Here is a 26,724-nt window from a genome sequence, read left to right as displayed (position 1 = left end):
CTCAAATTGCAGCTATTCCAAGATGTCCACCTCCCTGTTATTTTAGCAAGTGATACACATTGCCATTGATTCACTGCTCATTACTTTAAAACTACACTTAACTAAATTTTCCATTCTTTTCTGCACTACAGAAGCCAGCTGAGTGGGGTAAAAGCCTTCATCACTTTGCTGCCTTTGGGCTATTCAGTAACATACTACAGACAGATCAGGACCACCAGTGCTGAGTGAAGGAATGGGCAATGAACCTTCTAATGCTTCCCCAGTTGCCAGGCACCTCTGGCAGCTGAATTCTTACTCATGCCCTTTGTACTCGGTGCTTTCATTGCACACTCACTTGACGTGGTTTCTGCTGACAGCAAAATATCAGAGAGCTACACTGCAAAAAGGAAGCAGAAGTACAATGGTATCATTTACAAAGTTACTGAAGGACAGAGGACAGACAACTAAATATGATAGGACTGACTGTGCTGGAATGGGTAGGAATCTATGTTCTATTATAATACAAAACAGCTCCAACAGTAAGATACAGCCCTGGAGGTTCAGCATGAGAGGCCAACTGCTTAGAAAAACCTAAAACCCGGCCAAAACCGTAACTTAACAAACCCTCTACTGGTCACAGCAGAAGAAAAAGCTACCACCTGATCCTCAAGAGTTCCTAGGTCATACTGCTACATGAGTGACAGCACTTTTTTTTTTTTTTTTACATTCCTGATGAATGAAGACAAAATTTTATCTGAAGGTATATACCTCTTCAGTAAAGGAGAAAAGAAATGCCATCAAAAGTTAACTTCATTGATGCAAACTATCGTTTCTTCAAACTGCAGAATTTTTCACTTTAAGGTAAAACACACAAGAATAAACAAAAACTTGTCTTGGTAACATTGTGAGAAGGAGAAAAAATAATTGTTTTGTAAGAATGATACGTTTTCTGTGGATTTTCAGTAACAGAAGGTAAGAAAAGCAATGATACACTATGAAAATATGAGTTTGTATGTATAGCTGTCCATTTTAAAGTGTTTTATGAGAAGTTCAAGGAGAAATATAGTACATTTACTAGTATGCAGAAAATAAAATGAAAACATGCTGTCATTCTTATGGGCTAGACAAAAAATGTGAACTTATGAGAAAAGACTTAAGTATCTTCTGGTTTTAGCTGTTCATATTACCAACAGCAATACATAATTTATATGTAGGCAATAATAATAAGCTTACAGAACATTAAAACAGGTAAAATTTCTTCATTTCACATTTTTTGTGCAGTTCTCTAGTAACAGCTACAAAGACTGTTGGTAAGGTAAGGAAAGAAAGTTGGATAGAGAATTAAGAGATACATGCTCAGATGAAATCTGGAAGTATAAATGTCAATTAACTGCGGTGAAGCAAGAGGGGATATTCTACATGGCAGATGGATAGAGATGATTTCTGTAGCAACAGTGGAAAGATTGTTGAGTAACAGTGGAGTCACATGCAGGCAGGTAAAAGAAGAGACAGCTGCAACTCTTGAGATATGGACAGAAAAAAATGCAAAGCTCTTGAAATAAATGAGAGTGCAGCAGAACTATCTCAGACTAGTTTCTTGTAAACAGGAGGTGGTCAGAGGGAGTTTACACTTGCTGTGAATAGATAGAACCTTTTAGTTAAAGACATTCAATAATCACAATGTGAAGATTCAAACTGGCATGGTGTAGAGGCTTCAGAAGAAATTAGCACCACAAAGTACATTTGCAAATGTAAGATGAGAAGGAAAAACACAGGCAAAGAGTAACATAACAAATATGCATTATGAAAGCAAACGCAAGGGAAAGAATGAATTCCTGTTTTCTAATGTTTTTTCAAATCACTTAAAAATATGAAAGAATTTCATATATTTACTTTTCAAAACAGGCTCTTGGTGCAAAAGAAATCCTGGCTTCAATATACAGGTAGACAAATGGTAATGGGACTAAGAACAATGATAAACAGTGAAGCGGAAAACAAATGAGAAAATTAAAACCAGATCCCATGGGAAAAAAACTGGTATTAGTAAAAAATGGCTGGAAACAGAGAAGTGAAACTATGACATGAGGGAACAGAACTGTTTGCAAAGTGTCCCCAAAGTGGGCCAATACATCACAGGTTGCATTAATTCAGAGAATATGTAGAGGACTAGCAAGGAAAAAAGCAGGGCTTTATTAGCAAAACCAAGAATGTTAACTGCATGAAGGAAAGCAATTTCCACAAAAGCAATTTCCACAATATTGCTAATTCAAAACCTAAAGTGGAAATAGCAAGGGGGAAAATTGTAGCTTGGGCAAGTCATAGTAGAGTACATATGGGTAGATTCACTTTAGCAAATAGGGAAGTATCAGGGAAGCAAGTTGTTGGCAGCACCAGTAATATAAAGAAGAGGGGTGAGGAGCTGGTAAGATAGAGAAAGATAAGGAGACAAAATACTTTCTCAGAAAAAAAAACTAAAAGAAAAAACCAAGGGAAAAATGCATAGGTTACCAAAAAGGGTAAGAATGTTAAAAAAAATCTTATGGAAATAAGATGGGAAAGATCATATGGTTGGAGAAGTTGTTATTACATTAAAGAGTGGCTATGAAATTCTTTGTACCTGGTATGGGGGAGGAAGAGAAAGGCAAATTAGATAGGAAGCAAAGGGAATTAATAGTATGGAATAGGGAGTGAGGATTTACCAGTACCTTTGGAAATGAGGGAAGAGTAGAAATTAGATATTGCAGCCCGGAGGGCATCCCTGTAGAATACCTGATGAGATATATAAATAAGAGTGTACTCACTTGAGAATCATAGTCATGGTTTCTTTTCTGTCTTTCCCTTGGAAAGGTAGAGTACCAGTGAGCATTTCAAACTGTATAGAGTAAAACTTTCATCAATTACATTACCTGGACAAAATCTAATTTTTGACAAAACTACTTAGCATCTTAACCTTCCAAAATTCATGCATGTTAACAACCAAGTCTGTGCAAAACAACTTCTCATTGTACAATTTAAATTGCTACAAACATCGAGCAGCCTTTGCCATTTTTAAAGCTGCAAAATATTATCCTATATCAATACCTTGCTTTGCATGCTTTAATCTGAGCAATTTAGACTATGATATTCTGTGTTTCATGTCTGCCTCATAAACTTATTGAAAGATTTATCTCTACAATGTTATTTTAGTTTTCAAGAGGATGGGGGTAAGGAAAAAGATTCCCCTTTCAAAAGTTAGTGACTGTTTTTCCTCATGCAGAGACATTTAAAAAGGTAAAAATTTTTAAAATTGGTATGTACATAGACTTCATTGGAAAGGGGGAAAAGGTTAGTTGATTGACAAAGACATGCATGATGAAAAGTGGTTACTTTATGCATACAGTGGAAATAAAGCCTGAAGGAACACGTAAGAGCTACACAGTACGTGCATGCACATTCTACAGTGCCTGGTAGCAGGCAACTGACACTGTTAAAATACTGATTTGTTCTGAAAGTGACTGAGTAAAAATAGATAAATATAAAAGGACTTCTGCTGGGCTGCAATACATTGCAAGAATGTCAGATCTAAGTGAGGTAGTGACAGCAGTCTGTTCCTCCTGGACACAAGGTTTCCAATATTTGTCTGTTTTCTGGGATGATTCATCCTTCTAAGCACTAAAAATGTACATGAATAACTAGACTGAATAATGTGTGACTGTAGTATTCTTAGATCTACAATAGGAGCATGAAGTTAGACTAACAGCATTCTTTAAAAACCCTTTTTATTAAAATTAAATTTTAAATTTCTTATTACTCTAAAAAGTATTCAGAGACTACTAGATGCCAACCGTCACTACTACTATATTTTACTCTAAATATTTTTACATATAAACTTACATTTAAAATTTTTCATTTAATACCAACATAAAAAAACCCTACTTCCAACACTTAAGATAGTTGTCAGAAAAACTCAAGAGGCATAAGCCAAAACTATACACACAAATTAACCTTTTGCTTGTCATAGTTTAGAATGCTCTTCACTTATTACACTTTCAAAAAGTGCAAATAAATTTAAAGGTAAATTTGGAGAGCTGCTTGTTTTACTTGTTCTTGCTTGAAATAAAAGGTTTCTTTATCAAGCTCCTATTTGTGACAAGCCTACTCAGTACATGTTCTTTGCCCCCCACCCCTCTAACATCAGTAAGCCAATCGTACTTCGAAAATAAGCAAACACCGGCCTTTCCTGCTCATCATCTTTTATTTCAGTTGGAGAGTAACTCAACAAATAATGCTTCTGAAAACTTTAAGTGAATGCTTTTAGATGTCTGGCATCCTTTAAAAGTCACTGTTTTAAATAACAAATTGAAATTTACCTCTAAAGAATGATTTAAACGTACGTAATATCTAGCAGCAGAAGAAGAGGCTGAATGATTTGTTGAGATATTTTTCTAGTCATCATTTCTATGCTGTCATTTCTGTTCCAGCAAGGTACTGTGTACTCTTATCACACCAACAACTACTTGAATTCTTAATCAACACATTCTAATTAGGAATTAGTTAAGAGTGCCTAAACATAGGCTGTCTATGGAAGTTATAATGCAAACCAGAAATGCAAGCAACAAAAATATGTCTTAGGAAAAAACTGCCCTGTATTCCATATATTAATTTAAAGAACTGCTTTTTAAGGCCATATTTTTGTATTCAAAGTAAAAGCCAAGTATACACTAAGACCATGAAAGCTTCACCAGTCACATTTAAAATTATACAGCAATTTTCAGTTTTCACATGCATATTTTATAAGCAGAAAATTATGTTTTCCAGCTTTATAAAACAAAGCAGAGGTCTAACTACTTTTGTTTTATCAATAAAAATGTTCTGCAACTACACTGTGATTTATTTTTAATTGGCTGTATTCTTGAATAAAATGTGCAGCTGTGAGGGTATGTGTGTGCTGGTCAGTCTGGAGGAAGTTTAGTTATCAGGTGCTACTTTTACATAGTCAGTTTTCAGATCACAACAGCATTCTAGATGATTAAAAGGTGATAAGACGACTTATTTTCAGACACGAGAGTCCTCCTCGTACTACAAAGCACACACATTAATTGTACTGTTACAGTCGTATGTAGCAGAAGCATTAAGAAAGAAAAACATTTCCTTAAAATGTACAACTACTTAAACTTGATGTCAAAAGTGCACAGAAAGAATACAAAAAAAACATTCAGCATTCCTAAAATACCAAACATGACCTACTTTTCTTTTCCAAAGGCATATTTGACACACATATTATTTCCCCCAACAGTGAAACTTCATGTAAGTTAGTTCCTTGCAGGAAAATTGTTAGCAATTCAGAAACTGTATCCTGTATCAGCTCACTGTCATTTAGACTATTTTCAAGTGTGAGAGCAAAGGCTGTCATTATTCCACTAAGTTGTAATTACACTGGAAACTAATGACAAAGTTTGAGAATAAATTCAAATTCTAAATTTCTTCCCCACCTTGGAAGACAGTATTTTTCCTGTACACTTTAATGTTACTATTAGTGTCTGTAATATTCAAACTGGAATAGATGTATATTTAAATTCAATGATAACAAAAATATGGCATATTATTGGTGTTAATATGAGACCTAGCTTGAGTTCTTGATGTAATTTAAGATTTTTTTGGTAGTTATAATTAATTTAAAGCTCACCTTGTAGTTTAATGTTTGATTTGTTTCACCAAACCTTGCAAAGCACATATTTGCTATTATTTACATTTACCAGAAACCTACCATTAAAACACCAAAAGACCACCAGTCTGCACTCTGTGTATGGCCTCGTCTATTAACGACTTCTGGTGCCATATATTCCACTGTTCCACAGAAAGAGTAGGCTTTTTTTTCATGATCAATTGACTCCTTACTTAAGCCAAAATCTGGAAGAAAAAGAATATTTATAAATTTTTGAGGTTTATTTATTTTGTTTTTAAATCATTCAGGGTTAAAACTTTCACTATAATGAGAGATGTGATGCTTATATCATTCATACATACACACACCCAAATACATGTATGGGAATTACAGTATTGTCCTCCTCTCCCCACATTATCACGTGTTGGTAAGATCTAATACACTTATAAAGCAGCTATCTTGTTTAAATACTAACATGTTTCACTGATTTCACACAAATTATTTACTGAATAAAAGGAAAATGCATATACTATGAACAGAAAAGATCTAGGTGTTACAATTTCCCTTTATTACCTGTTAATTTGATATGTCCTTCCTCATCAAGCAGGATGCTAAAAAACAGTAAAAAAGAATAATAGAAATTATTACAATATCTTTTAACTGTTGTTTCAGACAATGTACTACCAACATTTAGGAATAAACAGAACAGCATACACAAAGACAGACAAATTGAGTATATATGGAAAGAATGATTAGGAAGAGATACTTGGAGTGACACACTTCCTTTTCCTTTTTTTTTTTTTTTTTTAATTTTATTTTTAAAGATTATGAAACACAATCAGCATATCATGTTTTATTTCACCGTTCAGCACAGCATGCAGTAATATTCAGCTTGATCTTATGGGTTTGGCCATCTGCAGCATATGTCATTATCACAATTGATAAAAATACAGATGTAGTTCTATTTCTCGTAAGTTGAGCAAGACATAATAATACAATTTATGCCTGCATACATTTTGTATACAGAATGCGCATTCATCTGTAATTTCCATTTCAAAAGGTGTTGAACATTTCAAGTATCATCAAGTAACAAATATCCTCATGTTGTACCAAAGCACAGGACCCACAGGCCCTATACTTAGAGCAGGCATTGTGCTTTTGCCTATTTATTTCAATCACAGAAAAGATCATACTTCTCAGAAGTGCCAACTACCCATAACCACTACTGAATAACATCACAATTCAAAGCATGTAAAGTGTTTGAGGACTGGACTCTGTAAAACCACCTACACAGCAGACTTAGTTCCTCCCTTCTTCTGAGGAGAGCTGAACATCACACCTGGGATGAGACAAGACCCTGGTGCTCACTGTTTGTTCATTCCCCTGCCCTTCTCTTTTCCTTATTGCAGTTTCCATGGCAGGAAACAGCCTCACAGTAAAGATACAGCCTGTGAGAGTTACTGCTGTCTCATGCACAACTTTACTTGGCAAGTAGTTTCAACTTTTGATAGGGTGGTTTTGGGGTTTTGGTTTTTTGTTTTTTCTTTTTTTTTAACCAGATGCACCCAGGGCTTAAAACCAAGGCTTTTCACTTGGTGTGGACACTTACAATCACTACTTTTTTTTTTTTAATATCATGTTAGAAGAAGTAGCTATTTGGTCTTCTGACAATTACAACGTTGTTATTTTCCTCCTGGAAGTAAACGTTACCAAAAGTAATGATGTTCTCTTGTTTTGCTTTTAAAGATCTTATTCTTCTTGGCAAGCTTATTTTCACTCACTTGAGAATTATTTAACACTCTCTGAGTTTAAAAATAATTCATTCCCTGTTATTTGCAGCCCCCATGCCAAAACTCTCCAAATTTCTAATTTGAATATGAATCTCTCCCCATCAGTAAAAGCTAAACATTTTAAAATTTGTGGGTTTGTTCCCAGAGGATGCCTAAAAACCCACGCTATCCTAATGGAAGTTCCATGTAACAGCCAGATTCTGTGGTACTTTTGCTTTTTGCCACTTTTACATGAGACTATTATCTCACACTGACTTTCCAGGTTCTCCATGTAGCCATAACAGACAAGTGGGATCACCAAGAATATCAGGACTTCAGTTATTACAGATTTCCTTGCAGTAAAGTTGGGTATGTTAATTAACTGACTAAGCAAAAGGGAGAAGATGTACACATTATTATTCCTCCCTGGAATCTAAGTTACAATATAATCCAATCTAAAAGTAACACTTCAGCATACATTTATAACTGAAAAGTTCAAATGTTCCAAATAATAGCACTGACATTTTCTTCTTTATATCTTCTAAAACTAAAAAAAGTTTCTAGAGGAAAGACAGGAGACAGAACTGAATCATTTGAATGGAGCATGGATGACTAACGTATTGAGACACAACACCATACCAGAATGGTAATTTCAAGCTTATTTTAAGTTTTCAGTGTAGTTATGTGATCATCAATATGCTAAATAAAACTTGTGACTTACTATTTTCACATTTTACTTAAAAATTTTAACTCCATTCTGCTCTTACTGCAGGGGAGTGTTGGAAAAGATCTTTACTGCTAGTCTTTCAAATGCGTATATACAACATTTAATTGTAACTCTGTATTATACATTTGTTTGAAGTTTATCTCTAGTCCAGAAATTCCACTACAATGACCAATACAAAAGGCCAAAACATTGTTTCCATTGTGAACCCTTAAACAGCTGGAAGAGCTAGAAAGAGAAGTGTGTTGGTACAAGTGCTACACAAATCAAATCAATACACTGCATTTGCTGAAGAGGAGTCTTACTTTTCTGGTTTTAGGTCCCGGTATATTATTCCAAGACTATGTAGATGGTCTAAAGCAAGTGCTAATTCTGCTAGGTAAAACTTAACGTCATCTTCAGTGAACATCACCTGAAAAAGGAAATCAATGTATTTTACATGTAAAGCTTACACTAGGACCAACTAAACAATGGTAACATTGTGGCTCAGCAAACAGTTCGTCATAATACTTAAATTAGTTTCTATACAAAAGCCTAGAAATTAAAATTTCTTGGTTAGACAAAACCTACGATCCTAAAATCAATGCTACATCACAGCACATACTTGAACTTCTGAAGCCAATATCAAAACTGAGGTTATTTGCTTCTGATTGTTCAAGAGAACAGACACATTGTAGAGGGACTGAAAAATTTTAGGAAGCAGACTTAAAACAACGTGACTACTATTTTGTTGGATTCCAGACAACAAATGGAATAAAGAAATCCAAATGCCTGAATTCTATCTACAGAGAGATATGAATCCATGTATAGAGTACATGAATCCTATTTTTCAAGAGACTGTCACAAAGTACTATGAAAAAGAAGTCATGGTGATGGTAAAAACTACAAGATGCAGCCCAAAACACAACTGCACAAAGCTATATCAAAAAGCAAACTCAGGAAATGGCCTATATAAAAGCACAGGTAATATCTCAGGTTGCAATCCCACATTTTCTGTTAGGAAGATAAATTAATCCTTGTTTACATTCTTAATGAAATGAACGTGTTGTCCCAATTACATCAAGAACTGTTGTGATCGGACAGAGAATGTTATTTTTAAACTTTTCTGAGAATTTGGAAAAAGATAATAATTTAAAAATCCAGCTTGATTTGATTCTACCGCATTAACTACTCTGAACCTTTTAAAAAAACATTTATTTAGAATCCAACACTAACATCTTTAGATACAGCATATGGACCTGGAAAAAAGAATGGCAATAGAGAGCCCAGATGAACATTATTTTAAGCAAGAATTAAGAATGCTGAACATCATATATGTTCCCCTTAGTGGTTTAAAGACAGAAAGTGATACCAAAGCTTGTACAAAAGGGTGCTGCTCGTGTACTTCTACAAAAGAGCCGATACTTAGTACAGACACAGTCAAGTAGGAAAATCTCTAAGAAAGCATTTAAAAGCTCAAATAATAAAAGATCCCATGAGTATCACAATACACCCACATGATATTCTTTAAAAACATTGCATGGAGTTCATCTCTCCTAGCCCTCAGACATCTGCAGTGAAGACACTTAGCTCCAAATTAATCACTTTTCACTTCGGAGTCAACTGGGGGAAAGCACAAACTTTCAGGCTGTAGTTAATCTGATCTATTTTAAAATCATATGAACTGATATGAGGATGGTACACAGCATGCCCATTTTGCTCCACCAGTTAGAAACAATTAGCACAGATTCGGAATCTATAATGAGTATTTCTTATCTAATCATATTAAATCTTACAAAATTTGAGTGGCTTAAGATGAAGTTAGCAGCAGGAAAGTGATATGCATTCTTTCTTGGGAATCAACAAGGAACTGTGAATTTTAAGAAAAAAGTATCTCAGTTTTAGAGCACTAATACCTTTCTACTTATCTGTGGCAAAACAAACTAAAAGAAGCAACTTGAAAAAGATGGCTTCACTGAATTGTTATAATCTATGTGGCCTGCACAGAACTATGATGTATCTATACACAAAATGCATTGCATTTACTCCCATCCAAATAACCAGACAGATTTTCAGTGGTGTCCTAACCCTCTGAGATAACTCTGTAGCAAGGGGAAATGGAAGGCAGCAACAGCTACAGTTCTCCATACCAGATACACATTGGATATACTTATCTCCCTATCACATTATGTATTTCTTGAAAGTTTTTGCACAAGAGATGAAAAAAAAAAAACCCAAAACCAACCAACCAAGCAAACAAAAAACAAACAAAACAAAAACATACAGAAAAGCCAAACCAAAACCAAACCAAACCAAAAAACAAAAAAAACCAACCCCAAACAAAAACCCCCAAACGATTCTGATGTTGTAATATTAGCATTTATTTTAGGAGGTGTAACCAAATTAATTTGAGCTAATCAAACTTTGAAAAGTCATTATTTCACATATCTACACAAAGGTAACACCATCATGAGAGAAGCAAAGTGTTCATGTTTAAAAAAACATTAAAATAAGTAGAATATAATTCTTCTTTTCTAGTATTTATAAATAATATAATTTTGTGTATATATATAATTCATAAAAAATATCTGGAACTAAATTCTGCATATTAAAACCAGACACAAACAAGTTTAAGTGAACACAACTACTTTATGTAAATCTATGATCTTTCTGAGACTCATCTTTAAATATGATAGCAATAAGAAAATTTTGAAAGGTGTAAAAAGCAGCAAACAAACACCACTTGTTTAAGCCTTTTTTCATTAACTGTAAATTACCAGCAGCAATTACACGAAGTGACTACTTTCCACAGAAAACCCCACCAACCAAAAACTTAGCTGTTTAAAAATTATTTTGTTTTTTAAATTTATTAAAGAAAAACCGAATTTTAAAGCAATTTCTCCTAATATAGGCAATTTATAATAAATTTTTATTAATTGGCAATTTTTAAATTTAAAAAGTTTACCTCTTTGGATAAACGTGTAAACAAGTCTCCTCCCCTGAGAAAATCCAAAATAAGATAGAGCTTCCCTTCTGTTTGAAAAGCTGAAAAGATCAATTAAAAAAATTAAATATAATCCCGTGATCAAAAAAATTACATTCTCAATAATTCATCCTTATTTTCTTAATAAAAATTAATCCTTTTTTTTCTGTGTGGAAAAAAATATTTAAATTAATTAGTTAACTGTCCCTCTATCACAGACAAAGTAATCCTCATGTCATGTGATAGTAAAGCAAATCACCAATGGAATTTCTTTCCCACAAACCTATACTTAAAGCTAGCCAGTATTTCATTCCATATTTTGAAATTAAAATGCCTGTATTTAAAAGGGCAAGTTTGTAACTAATGAACATATTCTAAAGCCTCTGGAAATTCAGAGGTTTCCCTTAACAGGGACATATAGTCTAGTTTTCAAAACAATGAGAAGTAAGCTAGTGAAAGTTACATTATTTATGGCACAACAGAGAGTGACTGAGATCTGAAGTTTAAAGTACAGGAAACATTTTATTCTAAAAGAAAAGCAAACTGAAAAAACAGATTAACAACAGAAACTGTTCTTTCTTTTTTCAGCTTACTTGCTGTATGGCACATTTAAGAGTAATTATTTCCTCAACCCTCCTCATGAAAATTTTTTATGCCTGTTCATAACTATTAAGATTAAAAGCATATCCTCACCAATTCTGGTGCAACTGCAAGTAATGCCATTGCACATGTTTTCTATACAGTAAATACAGCAAGGACAAGAAATAATTGAAAAAGTGAGAAACATATACAGAAGATAAGAGGTTTTGGAAGAGAATGGCTAGACATAAAAGATAACTTTTTAAATAAAACAAAGAGCTACAGACTCTGAGTTCTCCAGATCTAACACTGGGTACGATGTCAGCCATGTGCTTACATTGCATTAGAATTACTACACAGCAAGTCTTGGAACACCCAGGATTTTAGATAGCACACTAATTTTCTATGATTCTCCCAAACCTTAGGGCATATAATAGTTACTATTTTGACAAGAGTCCATTTTTATGATACAAAATTCAATTTTTCTGCAACTCACCATAATGTAATTTGACAATGAAAGGATGGTTAACTTCTACTAGGATATCACGTTCCATCTTTGTCCGAACCCGGTCTCGAACTGCAACAGAATACAAGCAAAATTTTAAACAATGTATTCCATAGTAATATAACTATCTGCAGGTCACTATACTTCACACAGAAAAGACTTGAGGGAGAATTTCTTTCACGGGTCAGTTTTCTGATAAATCTGTTGGCATTTTAATTTATTTCAGCTTCTGCTATTGGCAAAATCTGACACTAAGTAAGTAGATATAAGAAAAGCACGACAGAAAACATAACCACTCTTCAGTTTGCCCTATACTTGGTTAATCTTTTAAACAGCAGAACAAAACTGACACAGCTATATAGAGAAAAAGCAGCCATTTTCTGTACTGTTGAGAAGTAGGGAGACAAAATGATGGCAAAGCAAACTTGTAACACACAAATAATTACACTATCATAAAGACACTTATATTGGTTTAAGTCATTCAAATAACTTGCACTATAAATATTAGGTACCACCACAACTTGGAAGGTATTTTTTTCATTTCTTTCCCTTATTATGAACTTATTATTAAAATAATCCTCAATGTAGTGGATAGTTCAAACAATCTTTTTTATTCCGAAAAGGTTTACTGAGAGTAATCACGGGCATGGAGCAGTATACAAGACATCAGAGGTGGCTACTGCTCAAGCTGCCTGTGCTGTCCCATCACGATGGCTCAGAGGGGACACGTGTCTGCTCCCATGTCACTGCAGATTAAACTGAGGGGTCACACGCAGACACCCTGCAAAGTGACAGCAGGAGGGTCAGCTGAGCACAGCACCTGCTTCAGCTGTCCTAGGCAACCACCCTGCCACTCCAGTCAGTGCCTGGCTCCCATCCCAACCTCCCGGTCCCACAGGACAAAGACAGGATTCAGGACTCCTACAGATGAGAGCTAGCAAAGTTTGCCACAGTGGTTTAGGATGTGGCGTTTGTTTTCTTTGCCTTATCCTACATTTTGTTCCCGTCCCTTTCCCAAATATTCCAACTTATTGAAGGAAGTGCCCTGCAGCAATGAAGTCCAGTCTAAAGTTTAAGTTGCCAGTACCCCTGGTATAGTCTGACACAAAACATGACAAGGCATGAAAAAAGGTGAAGAAGCAAAAGAGTCTTTCAGAAATCTAGCTTAATAGGTGCTCAATAATACAGGCACTCGTGAACTAAATTTATATAAATATATTTTCATGAATAAAGTTAACATATTTCCATCTCCTTGAAGAACAGTTTACTGAAAATGGAAGTACAAGAAGTAAATGCAAACCAAACACAGAGCAAACATCGCATTTGAATTTTGAGCTTTATACCTAACGTAATGAAAATGTCACAAGATCGCTGTGAGACTTCACTGTTCCAAGGGTTTATATGAATTACAAAATTGAAATTCAAACTACTTTTTTTTGATAGTTTCGGTTGAAAAAGAAAAAAAAAAAACCACCAAAACACTTAAGTGCCTATAACTTTGGAATAGTGATACAGATAATAAGCTTTATTTCTGAAAAGCTAAAGTCCAGGTTAACAAAATCTGAAAGTATAAGACACTGAGTTCATTTCATACATTAGCACTAGCCATTAAAAATCTGACTTTTGTTGACTAGTTTCTGCATGTGTACAGCTGGATGTACTGAATTTTCTTACCACATCTGATGGATAACAGATTCTCTAGCAATGATTTTACCCTATTTCTCTGTTCCCATCATAAAGGGGCATTGAAAGATGACATCTTCTATCAGGGTGTATTACTAAACTTGTCTGCACTAAACAAAGATGTGTGTGGATATTATTTGATTAGCACTGAACAGTAAAAGGTTGGACTGTGCAGTTATGTCAACAAGTTTTGGCTAATTGTATACCTATGAAAATACTATCTTTAAATTTGATTTGTGAATCATGCCCAACACTTTTGATTAAGCTTACATTGATTAAGAAGATACATTTCAGCTTATTTCTTATTAAGATTTCAACAGTAACCTTCATTTGCTCACAACTCCACTCCTCCTAAAGCAGGAACAGCAACCACAAGACACTCAAGGTCATGTGGAAATTTAGATCTAATGTGTCACCTTTCTGCTCCTGCCAGTGTCAACTTTCTGCTCAAGCTTTTTGCATCCTTGAATTCTTTGTGCTCAAAGAGTACAGCTCTTTGTGCTGTACTTTTCCAACCAAAAGCCAAGCTTCCATTTTCAGTACTTTTATCAGTCTCTGCCATCTGTAGGCAAAGCTAGATTCACAGCCTGTATGTTAGACATAACTTTAAACCACAATCAAAAGATGATGGAAAGAAGCCATTAAACACCTCAAAAAAGCAACTGCTGAATGACCTTTTACTCCAGTTCTGAGCTATTAACAGGCTCAAGAATGAAAGGTCATTTAGGATATCAAAGCACCTTCAGTGACTGGAAATCACTTTCAGAGAAATAGGAAGTAAAGAATGAGAATAACACACGCCACAAAACACAGAGGAATCGAAATATAGGAAACTGTTCAAAAACACACCCTGAAAGTGATACATGATGAGATTTGCAAGAGAGGTACTCAGCACTAGATCTTCAGCAGAAAAATTTCAAGTTCAATATTTTAACAGAAGTTCACAATTCAGTATGATTTTTCTTTGTTTTATGAGTATTTTTAGATGAAACTGTAGGTTAAAATTGCAAAACAATACAATAATCAGTAACATAGGTGAAGTACTACAGGTTATTGGAACCATCCCCAAATTACTGCAGTTTCAGAAGAGTCATGAGTTAGAAGAACTACAAAAAACCAGAAGCACTGAAAATAGCATAAAGTAGTAAATATATATTCTGGTTAAGGGATTAGTGTAAAAGATCACCTTCATTTTAAGGAATGTTAAAAATAAATTATTCATTTTTTCTTATGAAATTCTAAAGGACAGATTTAAGATTGCTCAGTTTTGAACTTATTTGGTTACTGATACCATTTCAAGACCAAAACCACACAAGAAACAAAACAAAACCATTAACAACTCATTTGTGCTCCATTAACTTAGATGATTAACTCAAGATCTTATCAAATATATTGTACATCTAGAATAAATGCCAAAAGTTCAGGGAAACTGTAATGTATACTTCTATTTTACAGAAAGACTTAAAAATCCTTTGTTTAGAACCTTTAGAATAAAACAGCTGATATAATGCACTTTTAAATATCATGACCTAAATATAAACTGAGCAAAAGGTATTAACTGTCTCCTTGGTGATACACAGCAAATGAAAAAACCAAGGCTATTAAGTTTCAAATAACAGCTTTGGAGCAAGTCAGGTGGCAGATGTAACACAACTACTCAGTTAAACCATGATCACCTAACAAACTTAGCATGGAAGGAAACCTACTTTCCCCTATAGCTATCAATATAGTAATGTTGTTTGCTTAGTCCTTTTGGGTTTAAAGTACAAGGAAGTGTATTCTGCTGTTTGCTGTTTGATAGAAAAAAAACGGTCTAAGATACAATCTGTTGAACAGCATGTGTGTGAAGATTAAGTTTTGGAATAATGTCCCTGATTTAGCTTTGTTTTTTTTGTCTCTGTAAACAGTACTTACCTTTCAAGGTGGCCTTTTTCAATACCTTCATTGCATAAAGCTGTCTAGCATCTGATCCTGAGATTTTTTTGACAAGAAACACCTACATTGAAAATTAAAATGAATTCTTAAAAGAAAATAAGGGCAAGTCAGACCACTACACTTCACTAAAAAATTCAAATAGTCAGTATTATTTAAAATTAAACACAACCTTATTATTCCTCCCAGTATTACTATTGTTAGGAAATTAAAACTGTCAAAGAAGCTTTCATTTTTGCCTACTATTCATCTTGTAATCTAAAATGTTGATACAAATTAAATTTAATTGAATTGATTTCTGTGAGAAATCACAGAAGGGACAACTTTGGCTTCTCTCAGAAGCTGAAAAAAAATTAAAATACAAAATTCAGCTTTTAAATATAAACCTCTAGTTTTGCCTTTTTAGAATTCATAAGATTGCATAGAATTAGCACTTAGAGTGCTAACAATATAATTATGAGATAGGAAAATAAAACTGTGTACAAAAGTTGACCAAGAAAACTACATGGATCAAAGCACAACAAAATTTTAAACAAACCAACTATAAAATTGAAACAACCAACCTCTTGTTTCAGAAAACTTGTATCATTTTTTTTGTGATGTAATTCTGTTGAGTTTTGTACAGTGAAGTAAAACCAGCCTCAAAGTGTGTTTAATTTCCTTCTTTAGTGTAATGGGACTTCTTGAGTGGGATGGTTTTAAATATCCACAATACAAATGAACTCCAGTAGAGACAAATTTTAAATTTAGAAATAAAGAAGGAAAACATGTATCTACCACAGGTTTTCTATTTATTTATGAAAAAACAGAGACATGTTGTGTTATATGAGAATTTTTAATATGTCACATGAAATTAGATTTGTGTCTCTTTTTGTTCTGGTTCCCATTTACATTTATATCTCTTTGCACTATCCAGGCATAACCAGATTATCATCAAGAGACCTCCTTGAGAAGCAATTAAGTCTTTTTAAACTGAATGGGAAGTAGTAGGGATTTCCCAAATTATTGGGAAAAAGGGATTATGGGCTTTGCAGTATTAATCCTTTTTGCATAAACATGAAAACAACTGAGCACAAGACTGGAATTTTGCAAGACTTTGAGTCAGCCAGACAGTTAATTATTTTTGCTTTTTCAACTTGTGCATTCCCCTTCCCCTCCCTCCAGCAATTACAGCACTGAATTTAACAGTATCGAGAAAAGGGAATGTTGAAATTATCATCTTACATTTCCTTGCCCCTGAATGATTTACCTCTCCTGATTTGAAGATTTCTACGTATGTTGTGACTAAACCAAATTATCACAGGTAATAATGAGCATGAATGCAACTAGGATGAATCAGATTTACTTCATCAGCCATTATTGCATAAAATTTCATCTTTAAAATTATAATCTGCTACAAAAATAAATTCTGCCTATAGCTTTTCTACTGGTGATAACCTCCCATTAGCAAGACAGCAACTAGGAATACTTACAAAAAAAACCAAAAAAAGAAGCAAACAAAAAAACAAACAAACAAAAACCTTTCAAGCCTCACCCCCTCAAAAATAGAAGAGTGGTTACATAAAAATGTCATTCCATTTTAACAGTGAATACCAAATTACTTCATATCAAGCCAGTTTTTCTACAGAGCTTGTTCACTACTTTAAAACAATTTGCCACAATTACAGCGGCCAATTAGCACTGATTAGAAAGCAGTTTTCACTTGCAGCTTTGCATTAATGGTATATTGTGGCTGTTATAAATATTTCACTCTTAATATTATTCAGTGCTATACTCCTGAACAACTGGCTCCACAAGAGTACAGTTACCAACCTTTCCAAAGGATCCTTGTCCTAGCACTTTCAGAAGTTCAAATTGTGAAGGGTCTGCTTTCTCATGTCCTTCCTTTACATGGTGAGTTATTGCAATTTCTTTGATACTTCCTTCATCCTGACAGAGAAAACCAAAAAAGATTGGAATAAGTTTGTTAATGATGCATCTTCCTGAAATGCTTATAAATTCACAGTATGCTGAAAAATACTGGTGCTACTGAATCCAACAAACCACACGCTTCCTAATGTAAAGTAAAAACACTAAACAACTTTATTTGCATAGAGTTACACACAGTCGCTAGGAATGTTAGACACACAAATTAGAACTGTTACAAAAGATAATATTAGTCTAATAACTATGTGGCTTAAACTTTTAGAGATGCATCAATAACCACACAGTAACACTTGACAATAACAAGTTGGTGACTCTCAAGCTTTTGTGCTTGGGCCTATAATTGTTTGCTTTATAATCTCCATTTCAGATTCACAACCCATTAATAAAAAACAATATTCTTGAGAATTTAGTCCTCTTAAAGCACACCTGGAGTGCCCACAGACCAGATCTCTTTGGTAAGCCCTTCTTTTTAATATTTGAATGAGGACCAACATGCTGCAGCAATGTTGATGGTCACCCTTACAGGACCGTGTAAGGCTCCAGACACTTCTGCAAAGCAGCAGCACACCCTCCCACCCCCACTCGAGCAGCAGTTAACTCTCCACTGTCCACTGAGAAAATTCTTGTGAGGAAAAGAATTTGACTCTCTCTTCTCAAGGAGAGCCTGATTTATAAAAACTGCCAGTCTTCAGCAACCTCACTTCTGAGAGAAAAGAGAAACAGAAAGCTCTCAGGTGAGTCTTCTAGGCTTTGTGTTCTTGCACTTAATTCTGTATTTACCGCACAGGATTTGAAAATCCCCTCAAAAGCAACACTCCTTACTCTAAGGAAAGACTTTCAGAACTTTTCAGCAACTGCCCAAAATTAAGCAAAAACCCGCATTCTTAGTCATCTGAAAAAACACCCAGACATTACATGCAATACAACATAAGCAGCACTGACTGTAAGTTCATGTACATAAAACAAATATATAAACCACCATTTCTATTTTTTGTGCATTCTCTTCCTATCCCTTCTATTTGCTATTGGGAATAAATTAATCCAAGAATACTTTTCCTCTACATAATGAGGAATTCTCAGATATATTTCATAGAATCACAGGCAGGTTCAGGTTGCAAGGGCACCTCTGGGGGTCATCTGGTCCTCTGGTCAGGCAGAGCCACCTACAGCTCAGAACCATGTCTAGGCAGCTTTAAGTATCTCCAAGGATGGATACTCCACAGTTTCCCTGGACAGCCTGTGCCAGGGCTAGGTCATCCATACAGTGGAAAAAGTGTTTCCTGATGTTCAGAGCAAACTTCCTGTGTTTCAGTTTGTGCCCACTGCCTCTGGTCCTGCCACTGGGCACTTACACACATCTAAAGAGCCTGTCTCAGTCCTCTTTGCATCTTCCCTCCAGGTAGATCAAACATGATTTCACCTTTGTGAATCCATGTTGACTAAACTCAATTGCAATTGTGTCGTTCATAGATGTGGAAATACTTTCCAGTACCAGTTGTTCCATCACATTCCTAGCGACTGAGGTATGACTGACCACTCTGTAGTTCCCTGGTTCCTCCTTTTGGAAGATGGATGTGACATTTGCTTTCCTTCAATGCCCAAGCACGTCTCACCATTGGAAGATAATAAAGGGCAGTCTGGCAATGGCATCTGCCAGGTCCCTCAGCAATGCTTCATGCATCCTATCAGGACCCACTGACATCCATTTTGCTTAAGTATACTCTAAGCTGGCCCTTTGTCACCAACAGCATTTCCTACTTCCACCAAAATGTGCACCAATCAGTTCCAGTGATGGATAAGCAGCATTCTAAAGCTGTGCTACTGCAGCACTAATTTGTATATTTTTCAAGTATTCAGCAAAATCTATGTACATGAACAGCTACCCAAATTATCCTTTTGTATCTGGTCATTTCAGTACCATGTATAAGTGCACAGCAACTGCCCATACACATCTCTGTCCTCTTAACACATGCCTCTCTTGCATCAGCATTGCTCTTTCAAAATATGAGTTTTTCAAGAGATTCCATCTGAAGTTGGAAGCAAATTGTAAGTAACAAATCCTGAGCATGTATGTGTGAGACTGTGTATGAGTATAAAAATTCCAACATACACTTTGGAATTATGCATAGAACATCCTGTCAACTTTTAAAATGAGAAAGTAAAGAAAAAAATTTTCTCAGTCAAAACTCTGAACATGTGCTCATGTACTAATAAATCTAAATTAATTTTTCCTTTCAAGAATAAACACTACCATAATTGACTCAAGGCTGAATCTTTTTCAGAATTTTTCAAACTTTTTAAGAAATACTGATTCCATTTACTTGTCAAGTGAATTATTTTCTGGTGGCCACTTGTATTTTTATCTTGTAAATTAGTAAATAATCAGTTGCATTACGTACTACTGCAATCTCAGATTGCCAAGTCCATATTACTTTGGGTACTTTGATCCATTTCAGCTCAACCATTTTATCTATTAGCTCCCTGGCAATCTTGAGAAAGTAAAAACTGTGTGAAGCAGAACTTCCTCAAATATTTCTTTTATCTTCCCAGATTCAGAGAGACAATGCAATCAGGTGGACACATTGATTTAATGGCATCTGGAAATCTGACAAAAGCAAGCAATGAAGCAATGAAGAAGATAGTTCTCTATATACAAATAAAAAAATATTTTTAGTGCAACACAATTATTATGCAATCAATTTCTGAGTTGTTGTTTTGGGCACTTTCAATAAACCAAAACCCAGAAATCCCACACCATCACTTCACAATCCTGATACAATGAGAATATTCCCAGTCTTCACAGTGTCTCAGGGTTCAGCTGTTTTCCAGTCCTTGTAAGACCCAATACAGCTCTGTTTTAAATGAAATGGTAGTCAGGCCATATCCAACTTTAGCTCATCCATAACATACGTTTGGGTGCAAGATTTATGATGCACAGTTACTCACAAATTTGCAGCTTCCTTTTCTGACATAATTGCCAAATGCTTGTTATTTCAACCTACACAGTATTTTGCAAATGCAGTTAAAAATACAAAAGCTAAGCCTGTTATAGAAAAGCAAATTATATATGGAAGTACCCAACTCTTACTGCACCCACTATCTATCGGAATTAAAATACAAGCCTTTCACACAGTAAAAGGATACCTCTTTCTCAGCCAACTTCAGTAATTACATTGGCTGATAGAAGCTGTATTAGAGTAAGCTGGAAGAGAAGCCAGGGGTTCAGCTTGGTACTCAATTTGTCTTCAGCTCTGCCTCTGATCATAGTGTGATATTTGGAAAACAAAACATTTGTCCAATGTGATAAATTAAATGAGATGACATACAGTGTGCTAATAGCTCTAGTCCTTCTCTCCTTTCTTCCATTTCCTGACAACTTTCACACCACTACATACACTCAGACACCAGTGCTCATCAATATCTTAATAAAAGTTTTGAGAAATAAATTTCTTTTTCTAGCCAAAGCTTTCTTCACACTAGAATGTAAAATGTCACAGAAAGACACATCTACCAAAAAGCAAAAATAATCAACTCAAAGTGGTTGCTACAGGCTCCCATTATTGTAAAACTAAATATAGAACACAAGGAAACAAACAGAAGGTAACATTACTCTGATTTCTTTAACAGGATGAGAGTGTTCAATCAACACTGGCCTAGAAGGGAAGTGAGTGACAAGTTTGGGTATGAATTTAAAACAAGACTATTTCAGAATAACTTCCTGTACTGACACTGTTTGCAAGTCAGAACTATTATGGTCAGTAAGTATCTCAGTATAATTGAGCTCATAGTAATGTATGTTATAATATATGTCTACACACAATAATATATACATACATAGGAACGAACACTGAATGGACTGTATTCCACAGACAAATCAAATCTAAATGAGAAAAGCAAAACTCATGACTCATTTTTCTGATTTTGGAATCAGCTGTAAATTACAACAGGAAACATGCGTGTCATGAAAATAAAGAAAGGATATACACCTCCTGGGCAAGTAGTGAAAACCTATTTAATCAACATTATGTTAAAAAAATACCAGGCTAATCATGTTGCTGGAAAAAAAAATCCATATTTTGGGTACTTTGCAAACATTAAATACTCTCTTTTGTTCTACTAATTAAATTTATGTGGATTTATGTTCACTTTTTAATTTAAGACTAAATTAAGTCTGCCATAACATAAACAACTTGTATTTGTTTCCAAGATGTCATTACAGGAACAGCTACTTGATAATGTATTAAAAGGAAACTGGAGTTCAAACCCTAAAGGAAGGAGAAGCAGAAGAGCCTTAGTAGGTAACCATTTCTCAGTTAACTCAGAAAAGCTAGAGAAAAACATGAGCTTATCTATACATAGATCTATACATGATTTATCCTTCATGTTTATGAATTTCCAGTAGATCTGGAAATGGTTCTGTGTGCAATGAATGAGCCCATGCAAAGCTGGACAGCATAAAACACTACTTGCTTTACACAGATGAGTTTACCTGCAGATCCTTTTCTGAGCATATTTTAGAGAACAGTTATTGAAAGAGCAGTTATTTCATCAGCTTCACAATGAGTGACAAAGATCTGAGTAGATACTTTTATGATCCTGAGGAGTGTAAGTTAAAATTATGATGTATTACACTACAGAGAAAAAGCAACTGATGTCTAAAAATGTAAAGTTTCACAGCAATAAAAATAGTGGAATGGTCTATTTAAATGGCTTGTACACATAAGTAACACCTAACAAGTGTAAAGTCACGAAGCAACACAAAATTTGAAAAATGAGTAAAAAAATTAGGGAAACATTTACAGCTTAAGATACCAAAAGCATTCATGTCAAATAGAATGTGACTCTGAAAGCTAACTAGACACATCCTGAACAGAAATAGTGACTGCATCATCCCTGCTGTCAGTTTCTGTGAAATTAAACTGAAATCAGATAAAATACAGCAAGTTAACCAAACCCAAGATAGGTAAGATCTCTAACAAAGATATGAATCTACAACAAAACTGGGGACTGAAGGGAGCTAGGAAAGGTATTTTCAATTTTTATTTGGTTTTTTTACAAATGTATTTGTGGTCAACTGTGTACAGTGTAACAAGAACTGCCAGCTTATTTTTTGTAACAACAACCACAAAGTATGTGCAGTACATGCTAAAAGTACCTGTAGATTAATACTTTTTGAAATAATGTTCTATTTATTTTTTTCCATTTATTTTTACCACACTAAAACAATTCAAAAGGAGTGGCATTGCATTTCTGATAATTCTGATGACTACAGTTGCGGAAAATGTGTGTTCTCATTTGATGACAAAAAAGGAAGCAAAAGCAGTTAAAGGCTAAACAAAATAAATGGTTCCTTCACCAGACTCAAATTTCACCAGGAAGCATCTGACAAATTCAGAAACAGATTTCTGAAAAAATTTTCTTTATGAAAAAGTTCATATATGGATTTAGAAAACCCCAGAAGTTCTTACTGCATGATATATTATGAATAACTGTGTATTATCTCAAGTCCTTTGCATGAGGGGAAGAGGATATTAAAGATAACACACAACATCCGTATTCTGTTAATAAAGGGACAAAAATGAGTGCAAAACAAAGCTGCATGCTCTCTTTCCCACAAAATGAATACCACCCTGATGCTGGTGAAAAATTCCTCAGAAGCACAGTCCATTTCAGGAGCAGACAACTCAGCAATGATGAACTTTTCCTCTGCACACTTGCTAGCTATATGAAATATATCAAGAAATACAACATCAACACTGTAACATCTGAATGAAAGGTTTCATAATAAGAAAAAGTAAAAGGTCACCAACCCCTTCTCCATCTAACACAGATGGAAGTTATGAAATAACGGATACAAAAAAAGGAACAAAGATAAAGCACTAACCCTTACAACAATTTTAAATAAAACAAAGCAGATGAATTTTACAATGCTATTTCTGGGAAAAAAAAATCCGTGTGTTTGCTTTTGGAATTGAGACGCAAGTTGCCTCTCTGTAGGGCTTTAAAATAAACTGTATTTGTCTAATAAGAGGCACAGGACTCTAGGACAGGCATGACTATACATACTGGAGTTCATAAAACACAGTGGGAGGTAAATCTGGCATACACAAAAAAAATCCTCAGACAGGTCTTGTTATTCAAAAATAGTTCTTCCTGGACAGCAAATATTGTTGCTGACCAAAAACTGTAAAAATGGTGTTAAAACTTTGACTTAAGGTAAACAATGAATGAATTTATAAACTAATTTTAGTCTCAATGAATAATTAGTTTATAAATTCATTCATTCATAATTAATTTATTATCTAGTATCTAAGACAGGTTAGGTAGCTACTTTGAGAAATTAATTTAAACACTGAAATTCCTGGTTCCAACATTATGCAGGTTTCACCTATATCTGTTAATTCCGTACTGCAGATCAGAGTTAAAAAGGCATAGTTAGAAGCACTTTCTACATAGGGATTTACAAACTCAGTTATGACTTCATTTTCCCTTTCAGATAAGTGAGACTTTGTTTAGATTTTTCACTGTGAAGTGACTGTCCATCTCCTAGTATAACACTCAATTATTGAAGTTATTTTGGAAGCCCTTGCATCCCTGCTGTATGCAACAACAACGAATTGGGTTTATTCTGCATGTAAAGAAATATCCTCATGTTACTCCTAGGCACAATGTTCCTGCCCAGACCTGCAGAGACAGGTTGGGAGCCTGCATTCGGGTGAGTGTTCAGTGCTGCTGCTGCTCCTTTCAGATTCACTGCCTGCCAAAGTCCCTCCCCCAAATTGTGCAAGAGTCTTTGTTCCTAATACCTATGTTAGCATTTGACTGTGCCAATACTGCTATTCTTAACACTCCTTCTAAATGGACAATATTAATCCATTAAGAAATGCTGGGGGGGATTCCCACCAGAAACTCTTCTAGGAACTGTTCCATGAATATTTGCCATTTAAAATAACATTTTTATACAGATTAAAATCTGTTCTATAAATTCATTTTGTATAGGGATAATGTACAGCTAGAATCACCATTAGGAAAGTTCTTAATTCTGGAATTTCAAATTCTATACAGTCAGGAATCAGAATGAGGAGGAAAAAAAAATAAATAAAAAAATCTTTCTGCCAGTTTTAATAACAAAGTCAGATCTTTATTGCCAGTATGGTGAACACCCTCTTTAAACATTAGTCATCTTTCAAGATAAGACAACATTCCTAATATAAATTTTAGAATTAAGTTTCTGAAATAAAGATATACACATTTCAACTATTAAAGTGCAACACTTTTATTATAAGAAAGGCAATAGTAATTTCTATTAGTGTAAAGGTTACTTCACAGTAAAATTCCCTGTATTACTTTCCCAGTACACTTAATTTTAACTTTTCTGACACTCGGCTTCAGTATCAGACTATACTATTGACCACACAACTTTCAAAAAAGCAAATCCAATTTATAAAGAGAAAACTGCAAACTTCTATTTGAAAGTTGAGCAGCAGCAAAAAATACTGCTTTGTTATCAGTTTTCATATGTCAGTATTAGATATGTAACTAGATTTTCCCATCTTCATTATGGAAGGAGCAGCTTTGATTTCACTTCTCAGGAATTTTTTGCTTCCTCTAAGGAAAGAAACGTGTTCTTGAGGAATATGCATATCCAGTCGAACCAAAGGTAAGACTGAAAACAGCAAAGTGGATGTCCCAGGAAGTTACTGCTCCAACCATGACTGCAAGTTCCCTTTTACTACTCGTTAGCCTTCACTGTGCTTGTCAGAGGTCAGTTGGACATTGTCGTGTTTGGCAAAATATCTTTCTGTCACAAACACAATAATGTTGATTCTTGTAACCAAAGAGAAACAATTCCTGAAATATCGACTATGATATTAAACCTTGGTGCCTAAGTTATATAAAGCGATTATGCCCTGTAAGGACACCATGCTTATTGGATATCAAGTGGTTTTAAAAGGATGACTCAGTGTTGGCACAGCTCCTCAGCTCGTATACATAATTTCCTTTTCCTCCCCTCCCTTGAGACAGGAAGTCTCCTAGATGCATTTTTACTTTCTCAACTTGTTATGAATGTAGGATGAATTTTCAGTATTACCTGATGAAATAAAACTTGCATGAGCTATGCTTTTTGAAGTAAAAAGTCAACAAACTGAAAACCAATTACTTTTACTTTCTGTACTAGGACTCATGGAAATCTTTATTATGTTAAAGGGAGTTATTAACTATATTAACTTTATTAAGTTTAGAGAGTTAAAAATACAAGGAGTGCACCAGTCTAGGTATTTTTTAAAACACATTCCATATACTTTCATACATACTTTTACCTTTAAATTCAAAACTGCCTTATAAAAAAATTCAATGTCCAACAAGCATTTCAGTCTCCCACTAATCCATTACACAATGTTAGTGAGCTAAACCATGGAATAAAAAACATTCTTCGACTAATATTAAATTTGAGTTGCTTAATAGAACATGTGTCAATAGAACTTATGGTTAAATGTTTGTACACAAACTGTTCTAAAAAGTAGCATGCTTTTGAAGTAGCAATTATTCTAATATAGCAAAAAGCAAAGCATCGCCATGCATAAAATTAAGTCAATCTGACTTCAGGATATTCTGTGTCTGTTGTCTGCTCTACACTAGTAGCAAAAAAAAAATAAAATACAAAGAATACAGCAGAAGTAAGTTCTAATTAATATGGACATCTGTAGTCAGAAATACAGCTTTTCACAATTTGTGTCTTTGTTTATTTTTAAAAGATGGAAAAACTTAACTTATAGCTGACATACAATTACTTTTTGCAGATGATAGCTATTGTTTTACCTGACAGAAAAAAAAATTCCAAAATGCTATTTGCAAATGTTCATTTTCATTTTTTAAAATTTGATTTTATTTTTAAATTGCTAACTTTATAAGAGCAAAAACAATGCATAGAGGTAATACAGAGAAAAAAAAATTACTGTATTTATTCCTTACTGTATACTGTCCACACTTTGCCAACCCTGGCTTTTTACTACAACAGTT

The 26,724-nt window shown here is 34.5% G+C and overlaps 1 protein-coding gene across 2 annotated transcripts in view; it reads right to left on the bottom strand.

Annotated features, from left to right (window-relative positions):
* Positions 1-26,724, bottom strand: part of RPS6KA3 (ribosomal protein S6 kinase A3) — a 75,594-nt gene that overhangs the window by 23,940 nt on the left and 24,930 nt on the right. For both annotated transcript variants that reach the window (XM_030444748.1, XM_030444757.1), the window contains exons 3-10: positions 17,590-17,706; positions 15,760-15,841; positions 12,154-12,234; positions 11,061-11,140; positions 8,422-8,528; positions 6,197-6,234; positions 5,726-5,868; positions 2,781-2,851 (exon numbers count right to left, since the gene is read on the bottom strand). In XM_030444748.1, the coding sequence (XP_030300608.1) occupies positions 2,781-2,851; positions 5,726-5,868; positions 6,197-6,234; positions 8,422-8,528; positions 11,061-11,140; positions 12,154-12,234; positions 15,760-15,841; positions 17,590-17,706 (719 nt within the window). The remainder of the gene's footprint in view (positions 1-2,780; positions 2,852-5,725; positions 5,869-6,196; positions 6,235-8,421; positions 8,529-11,060; positions 11,141-12,153; positions 12,235-15,759; positions 15,842-17,589; positions 17,707-26,724) is intronic.

Source organism: Calypte anna, chromosome 1 (assembly GCF_003957555.1).
Source record: "Calypte anna isolate BGI_N300 chromosome 1, bCalAnn1_v1.p, whole genome shotgun sequence".
In the NCBI taxonomy this organism is placed as follows: domain Eukaryota; kingdom Metazoa; phylum Chordata; class Aves; order Apodiformes; family Trochilidae; genus Calypte; species Calypte anna.
Note: the sequence above shows the minus strand (reverse complement) of the source record. Positions and strands in the feature narration are given on the sequence as shown.